A 9,488-nucleotide genomic window follows, 5' to 3' on the forward strand; every position below is an offset into this window, starting at 1 on the left:
GTCTGACCTAGTTGCTGTAAGATACAACAAACAACCAACCAAGCTTTTGTACTGTCCCTCATCAACACTTTCTGCATTTTCATTTCTTGACAGCTTCAGATTTGGAACCAGAGGCACATCCACTGATTTTCAATTTTCCATATTGAACTTCTTCAACACTTCAATCGCATACTTCTCTTGATTAACAAAAATCCCAGCTGAACTTTGATGAACCTACATTCCAAGAAAGTAAGCAATTTCTCCTAAATCTGTCATCTCAAACTCATCAAACATGGACCTCTTGAATTCTTCAACTTGAGTTTGCTTACTCCCTGTCACAAGTAAATCATCAACATACAAGGAAATGATCATAATATCTTCATCAATCTCCCTAACATACAATGTATGTTCATTTGGACTTCTCACAAAATCCAATTCAGCAAGTGATTGTTTATTCTACTGTACCAGGCCCTATGTGCCTGTTTAAGGCCATACAAGGCCTTCCTTAGGAGATACACTTTGTCTTCCTTTCCTTTAACTTTATACCCTTCCGGTTGCTCAACATATATCTCCTCATTCAGCCATCCATTAAGGAAGGCAAATTTGATGTCAGCTGAAATATTTTCCATGAGAATTGGGCTGCCACTGCAAGTAGTAGTCGAATTGTGTCATGCCTTGCAGCTGGTGCAAAGGTATCCAGGAAATCAACTCCATATTGCTGAGCAAAGCCTTTGACAACCAGCCTTGCTTTGTGCTTAAGGACTGAACCATCCGGATTGAGCTTCTTCTTGAAAATCCATTTAACTTGGATCACTTTTCTGTTTTGAGGTCTGTCCACCAAGTTCCAAGTTTGGTTCTTTTCAATCATTGCAAGCTCCTCCTTCATGGCTACTCTCCACACCTCTGATTTTGCAGCCTCAAAGTAACATGTTGGCTCAAGTGAAGCCATGTTGCATCTCTCATAAACCTCAACTAAAGGTCTGGTACCTCTAACTGAAATTTCATCTTCCACATCACTCTCAACATCATCAAAAATCTGCTCATGTACAGCTTCTGTCCAGCCTGGTTTTATCTCTACATCAGGTTTGTTTTCTTCCCAATTCCATACTCCATCCTCATCAATCTTGACATCCTTGGAAATCTGAATTTTCCTGGTTTCTGGAACATATACCATATAGGCTTTAGATTGACTGCTATAGCCTATAAAGATACCAATTAATGCCTTGTCATCCAACTTGGACCTTTTTGCTGCTGGAACCAAAATGTAGCATATACTCCCAAAAATTTTTAGCCTTTCTACTATTGGTTTAACTCCATACCATGCTTCATAGGGTGTTTTACTGTCCAAGGCTTTTGTGGGAAGCCTATTGAGCAGAAAAACTGCTGTGTTAACAACTTCTGCCCAAAATTTCTTTGGCAATCTCTTCTCAGCCACCATGCATCTAGCCATCTCTACAATTGACCTGTTTTTCCTCTCATTGACTCCATTTTGCTGTGGAGTGTAGGGGCTGCTATATTGGTGCTTAATTCCAGCATCTTTGCACACTTGCTCAAACTCTTGAGAAGTGTACTGTGTACCATTATCACTTCTCAGGATCTTTATGGTTTTTTCTGCGTGATTTTCCACCAGAAGCTTGAACTATCTGAATACACCAGCAACCTGTCCTTTTTGCTTCAGAAAATACACCCAACACATCCTAGAATAGTCATCAATGAACAACACAAAGTATCTACTTCCATTTAATGACAAGGTTTCCATGGGACCACACACATCTGTATGGATAAGTTGCAATTTTTCAGTTGCTCTCCAGGTTTGATTTACGGGGAAGGATTGCCTACTCAACTTGCCAAGTAAACAGGCTTGGCACATAGTATTACTCTCCTCTAATTCTGGCAGGTTATGGAGCAGCTTCTTGGTCTGAATTTCTTTGAGACCTTGGTAATGGACATGACCAAGTCTCTTATGCCATTTCACAAATTTATCTACCTTTGCACTGCAGACCCTATGTTCAATTTTTTTTTTTTTTAGTTTGATGGGAAAGCTTTTTCCCACCATTTTTACCCTCATTAACTCACACCCCTTACTATCTAAAATCTGACATATTTGATTTTCAAAATGTAAAACATAATGGTTTTCTAACATTTGTCCTACACTGAGGAGGCTTTGAGTGATTTCAGGTGCATAGAGTACATTTGAGATAAGTTTTGTACCTGTGGAAGTTTGGATTGCAACATCTCCCTTCCTCTTTGCTTCAACATAATCACCATTTGCCACTTTAATCCTGGACCGATGTGTTGAGTTTAATCTCACAAAATCCTGCAAGTGTGGTGTCATATGGTTTGTACACCCACTGTCAACCAGCCAGTCATCATAGCAAGTTGGTGGTGCACTACAAGAGGCCATAAACAGCTGTTCTGCTCCCTGTTCTGGTTGCTAGTCCTCTGTCACTTGTGTTTGCTACTGGGACTGCTCTCCCTTGCTCTTGCACACTCTCTCTATATGGCCATACTGCTTACATGCTCTGCATTGTATTCCTGGCCTAAACCAGCACCTTTTTTCAAAGTGCCCTTTCCTTTTGCAGTGGGAACAAGGTGGATATTCTTTCATCCCACCTGGTTTTCCCCATTGGCCATTACTCCTTTCTTTCCCTTTCTTTTCATCGGCATACCTCCTGTTATTCCCTTGAACTGGTTTGGTTTTGTGAGTTGCCATCATTGTACCCTTACCAACATCTTCTTGCCTCAAGAGCCTTCTTTGCTCTTGTGCTTACAATGCATGATCCAGCTCTGTGAGTGTAACCTGTCCCATGTCTCTTGAGTCCTCTAAAGATGAGATTTTGGACTCAAATCTTTCGGGTAGGCTGACTAAGACTTTCTCCACCACTCTCCTATCAGTCAACTCCACTCCCAGCAGCCTTATCTTGTTTACAACACCCATTAACCTGTCAACATAGTCCTTGACCTTCTCTGATTCTTGCATCCTCTGCATCTCAAATTCTCTTCTTAAATTTAGCACCTGTATCTCAAATTCTCTTCTTAAATTTAGCACCTGCATGTTCCTTGTTGTGGTGCTGCCCATATACTCTTCTCTTAGCTTATCCCATGCCTCTTTTGGAGTCTCATATGCCATGATCCTTGTGAATACAAGGTCTATTACAGCAGCATGAATGTGGGAGAGAGCTCTTGGTGCTTTGGCCGTTTCTTCCTCATGCAATCTCATTTGGTTCAGGGTAGGATTCTGTCCTAAAGGAGGTGGCTGCCTATTTTCTTCCACATACTGCCACAGCCCCGACCCCAGAGGAAAACCTTCATCTTAACAGCCCATATGTGGTAGTGCTCCCCATTGAATACTGGAGGTGACATTAAAGCTGATTGAGCAGCCATTGTTTCAAGTTTTGTGTCTGACGCAGGGTAAACAAAGGTGCAGATGTAGGTTGTTTTAGGCTGAAAATGAGAGGTGTTCTTGAGTAGAGGTTGATGACTGAGTGTAAGAGAGAGTTCAGGTTGTTTTGGTGTAAAGCTCTGATACCATTTGTTGGTATTTGGCCGGAGAACTCTAAGAAAGAAAAGAAGAAGAAACTGAAAGTGAATTGTAGATTCATTATACTGTAACTTGCAATATATACACATCAAAGGCTTACTGTTTTACCAACTACAACAACCATTCAGACTTTAAATTTCAAAAACGAAGTTGGTAACTTAATACACATTTACCTTACACTGATTACACCTAAACATGACACAAAATTAACAACCAGCAGCTTCAATTTCGGCAGAAAAGGAGGGAATGCATCTGCTACTTGGCACCAAACACTCATTCAAAAAGTAAACTGGCTTAACTGAATTTTCCAGCAAATTATCAATGCTTCAACAGTTTTTCTTAAGAATATAAATTTGAGGAAGATAGGTGCTTGGAGTGGAGTAGGATGGGAGAACTCTCTCTGACCACTTTGCTAGGCATTTTATTCTTTCTTTTTTAAAACGTTTGGTTACTTTATTCTTTCCATCATTAGTCTGATTTTTTACTTTCTTAACTGATTCTTCTTATTTTCGTTTGATATTTTCCTTTTTCGGATTGAGTTGCCTTTTGGAACTTCCTCCTCCATGGAGGTCGTCTGCCCATGGGGGTTTCTCTCTTCGGACAATGAGATACATGCCACTGATGCCAGACCTTCATCATCCACTAAGGTGGTGGCTGCAAAGGTTTGACAAGAGAAATTATTCAAGATGAAGTACAAGCAGGGAGCTGAATTTCAGTGGGTGGCTTCTTATCTTCACCTTCATCATCTTTAGGGGTAGACTTGTAATAACATGTGTACCAAATTTAGTTGTGTTATGTTGCACCAGAGAGTGCTCCCAGCCCGTTCCCAATCTACAAAAATCAACCCACAATTAATATATTAATTAATCACAAATTGATTTCATTAAGAATATAATTATCAAGATACAATAAAACCTCCGTACAGTGATACTCTATATAGGAATAATCTTTACATAATCATAAAAAATTTTAGTTCCAATTTAGGATAATTATAAATAAAAGTAAACTTCACATTGTAATAAGTTATAATTTTTCTAATTCTCATCTTAAGAAAGTTGTCTCCACATAATAATAATTATCTTTATATATATATTGAAGGTTTAAGATGAAATAAAATATCTATTTAAAGTTGTTTGAGACAATGATTTATGCTTTATAGTTATTACCACATCTTTTAACCTTTGGATACTAATAACTTCATAGCATGAACATCCTTTTATTGAAGCCAAACTATTTATAGTTTCTCATGCATGTTTAGAGCTTCTTGACACAATTTTTTTTTGTATTTCTGTACTATCATCCTCAGAATTATTTCCGTTCACTTCTTGTCTAATCACAGTAATGATTACTAAAATAATGAATTGAAATCCTAATACATACTACTAAAACATGAATTATAAAATAAGAAATCAAAACAATAATTTTCGTAACTACACCTCTATTAAGTTATAACCCCCTTATAGTAATAAATTAATTTGATCTTACAATTATAACTATATTGAGGTTTTACTATATAAAGGTCGAAACGAATCAAAGCAAAAGTCACCCAAATCACTCTATTCAGAAAATTGGCCAATGAGAGATAGAATGGCATGTATTTCACACTCTTTTTGGTGATATCTTTTTTCTGTCAATACAAAATAGAAACATAGAATTATAATATAGAGTTAAATCATTAATAATATTGATTAGTCATGGATAGAATAACTGCCATGATAGTAAGAGGCGAAGTATGCATGAGAACTCCAAATATAACACAAAGAATACCAACAATTCGAGATCTCTTCTCATGGGTGTGATTAAGTAACAATGTGCACGTAGCCACCACGCCTAGAAACAAAAGCTCTACTATTATCCAAATTGTCACCTTAAACTAAGATCCTTAATATTCATGAGATGATGATTACTAAATTTGACACAGTTGAGAAGTATTTTCAGATAAATTAATGAGCTTACGCAACCTTTCTTCTTGGAAAAATAAAGAAAATAGTAATGTATAACGACCTCCATTGCAAGACCAACACCATTAATGGTGACAACGAGAATGCTATCTGGGGTGACGAATGTTGTTAGCCAAACTGTAAAGAGGGCAGTTTTGTAAAACTGCAACTTCACAAATGAGCTAACGGCGTCATTTTGAGAAGTGTCACTTTACTCTTTATCACTAAGCTGGGTTTACTCCTTAGCGTCAGTCTTTTCTCTTTGTATATAAACTAAAGCCCAGCTTTCAACTTGTATCTCTCTGAAATTAATAGAAGAATTTCACGAGTTCTAGAACTTTTTCAATCTTTAATTTTTAGTTTCTCATGGTATCAGAGCTGAGGTTCAGTTGAGCTGAGTGTTTGACCAGCGGGTGAGGAGTTAGAGCCGACAACTACCTCCAATAACAGGAATAACCCAACATATGGGCTTGACCGTGAGGGGGAGTGTTGGAGTCCTACACTGACTAAGCACGCTCAAGCGTACTGGTTTATAAGAGGGGGTAATCCTTCCATTCAACAAGGCCTTATTGGGTGAGGAGTCAGGCCCACCTCAAATTCTATCATGGTATATCAGAGCTAGAGACAAGCATCGACGGCAATGATCCTAACAATTGATCTCTTCCTCAGTTTCAATGGAGAAAATGCATAATGTTTCAGCTAGTCCTCAACTCTCGATCTTTTCGTCAAGCCTCCAGGTTGTCACTCCCAAACTCACAAGAGACAGTTACACTGATAATTACCGATTCTGGCGATCGCAAGTTCTTTTCACCGTAGGAGAGCACGAACTCGAAGAATTCCCTGTCCAGCTCTCTTTATTACCTCTGTTTCTTGTTCAATTAAGTTGAGTGATAGTAAGTCATCTAAAACCTTAGCTAAAGAAAAACTGAATCCAACTTATGTAACCTGGAAACGAATTGACAAGTTCCTTGTTACTTGGCTTCTCACCTCAATTTCTGAGTGCATGTTCACTCTTGTCTTAAAATGTCAGTTTGCATCTGAAGTATGGTTTAAACTTGAAGCTGAGTTTGTAACTAAGTCAAAGGCCAGAGCCTTACACTTGAAGAATTTGCTTCAAGCAACTCAGAAAGGTAATTTGAATATTCATGAGTATGTAAAGAAAATGAAAGGCATTACTGAAAGCTTGTCCGCGAGTGGTCAAGTGATCTTAGATGAAGGTCTTCTTCAACACATTTTAGATGGTTTAGGTTCGGAATTTGGCACTGTTGTTGTCAATCTGACCTCCAGGGTAGAATTTAAGATTGATCCAATTACTTTGCAAGAGGCTCAGTTTTTGTTACAGAAATATAAGTTACGGCTTGATAGGTTTAACTCTATAGATTTTCATGGAGGTTATATTAATGTTGCTTCTCTTGGGAATTCAAGTGTTTTAAGTGGTCAAAATTTGTTGTCTGTTAATACTAAGGTTTCCTTTGCACCTACTGACACTTCTGGTTTGGTTACACATAATTAGTCTCAACTGCAAGAATTACCTAATCCTCCCATAGGATCTCAGAATTATCCATTATCCTCTAGTTGGTCTGCCCCTCCAGGAGTTCAGTTCAACTCTACTGATCCTGGATCACACTTTGGACAATTTGGTGGAACTTCAGGTCACTTTTACTCTTCATATAGAACTATTTTTGGGAGAGGTAGAGGAAGAAGTAATGGTAGAGGCAAGCCTATTTGTCAAGTTTGCAGTAAAATTGGCCACACAGCAGCTCACTGTTATCACCGCTACAACTCTACTTACACTGGTGTACCTCCTCAAAGTAACATGTCAGGACAAGGTGGTTTTGGTCCAGGTTTTCATAGTAGATTTTATGGACCTTAATTTGGAAATTAGCAGAATTACAATACTAGCAGTCCTTATAGTTCTCAGTCTGGAAGTTAGCATGTTATTGTTTCCATAAATGGATCCTACGACTCATCATCTCAGTCAGTTATAAATTCCAACTTGCACAATCAACAACAACATACTGATCTGCAAGGCAAGCCATCTTTCCTTCATCAATAGCAAGGGTTTCATGTCCTTAGTCAGCAAGGTTCCTACCAAAATCCAACTCCCAACCAAGCCTTTCTTGTGTCTAACCAAACACCTTCTCAAATCATTACCCTCAAACACATATGAATATCCCAGCAACTGCTCTTGTTGATCCAGCTTGGTACACCATGTTATTCCTGATCCTACTCAACTAACTTCCAGCAGAAATTATGATGGGGTTGAACAACTACAAGTTGGTAATGGTGAGTCTCTACATATATCTCATATAGGTTCAACTTTATTTCCTAGTTCATTTCATTCTAAGTATTTACATTTGCACAATGTGTTGTGTGTTCCTAGAATAACTAAAAATCTTCTTAGTATTTCTAGATTCACTAAAGATAATCAAGTAACTGTGGAATTTGACTCTGATTGTTGTGTTGTTAAGGACAAGGCTACCAAAGCAGTGTTACTACAGGGAGGACTTAAGGCTGGTCTGTACCAATTGCACATACCTTCTTACTTCTGTTCTGGTTACACTTCTAATGGTCTAGAAAAGTCAACTGCTTTGAGTCCTAGGTTTTGTAATACTTTGTTTTCAAATAGGCCAGTAGGCACTGATAGTTAGTATACTCATAGATTGTCTAAGTCTATTAGTTCTATGAATAATCAAGCTACTAATGCCAACTATAATATACTGACTAGTAGTCCACTGAATGCTTTAGTTAATCATAATCATAGGTTGCAAGTTCCTCAATTACTTTGTAGTAATCAAAATCCTATCTCATATGCAAATGTTTGTAATCTTGATTTCATTAATAAGACACAATCTGTGGAACACTCTGATTTAAACTATGTTAATTCTGATTCTGGTATCTGTTTCTATTGCTGCTGTTCCTGATATTATTGTTACTAAAACTGATAGGTCTAGTTTCACTGATTCTGCTAATAATAATAACATCTCTGATATAATTGATAATTCTGACAGAATTCCTGATAATACACCTGATATTGCTAGTTATTCTAATCTGGACAAATCTGATCCTGGTTCTATTTTGCATATTGCTTCTGTGTTTGATGTTGATGTAAATTCTGAAATGTCTAAATCTCTTGTTCACAATGCTGCCATTGGAAAACCTGACACATACCAACATCATTCTATAACAACTAACCCTATAGTCTTCCAGGCTAGTGATACTAGGAACAATACATTGTCCCTCTGGCATAATCGTCTAGGCCACTCTCATAGTGATGTATTAAGTAAAATCTTAACTCACATTCACCCACGACCTTCAGAACCTGTTTCATCCTTAAGTTTTTGTGATGCATGTAAATTAGGAAAACTACATAGAAATCACTTTCCTAGTTCAACCTCTAGAGCTACACAGCCACTTGAAATTGTTCATAGTGACATTTGGGGACCAGCACTAGTAGCTTCCTTAGAAGGCTTTAAATACTACATTCATTTCATTGATGACTACAGTAGGTTCACCTGGATGTTTCCCTTAAGAACCAAAGCTAAAGTTCAGTCCACTTTCATCAAATTTCACCATTTAGTTAAGAGACAGCTTGGCTATAAACTCAAAGTCTTATAGTTTGACCAAGGAGGAGAGTATAGAGGTCTAATACCTTATCTTACAACTGCTGGAATTCAGCTTAGGCATTTCTGTGCCTATGTGCACCAACAAAATTGGAGAAGTGAAAGGAACCATGGACATATAGCAGAAACTAGCCCATGCATCTATGCCTTTACATTTTTGGTGGTGTGCATTTGATACTGTTGTTTTTCTCACTAATAGAATGCCTATCTCAATTTTGAGTTTTTTGTCACCATATCAGGTTCTTTACAGTAGGTTTCCTAAATATTCTAAGTTAAAAATCTTTGGTTGTGCTTGTTTTCCATTCTTGAGAGATTTCAAGAAACACAAGTTGAATTTCCACTCTTCTAAATGTGTTTTTCTGGGTTATAGTTTAATTCATAAAGGTTATAAATGTCTTAGTTCAG

The 9,488-nt window shown here is 37.7% G+C and overlaps 1 protein-coding gene across 1 annotated transcript; it reads right to left on the bottom strand.

Annotated features, from left to right (window-relative positions):
• Nucleotides 1–3,726: 3,726 nt before the first annotated feature.
• On the bottom strand, nucleotides 3,727–6,465 carry LOC116123691 (bidirectional sugar transporter SWEET4-like). Its single transcript, XM_031409434.1, is given in 7 exon segments — nucleotides 3,727–3,818; nucleotides 4,064–4,174; nucleotides 4,216–4,351; nucleotides 5,031–5,147; nucleotides 5,232–5,393; nucleotides 5,477–5,623; nucleotides 6,448–6,465. Coding segments are annotated over 7 exon segments (783 nt in total).
• Between the last annotated feature and the right edge of the window lie 3,023 nt (nucleotides 6,466–9,488).

Source organism: Pistacia vera, unplaced genomic scaffold (genome assembly GCF_008641045.1).
Source record: "Pistacia vera cultivar Batoury unplaced genomic scaffold, PisVer_v2 Contig144, whole genome shotgun sequence".
In the NCBI taxonomy this organism is placed as follows: Eukaryota; Viridiplantae; Streptophyta; class Magnoliopsida; order Sapindales; family Anacardiaceae; genus Pistacia; species Pistacia vera.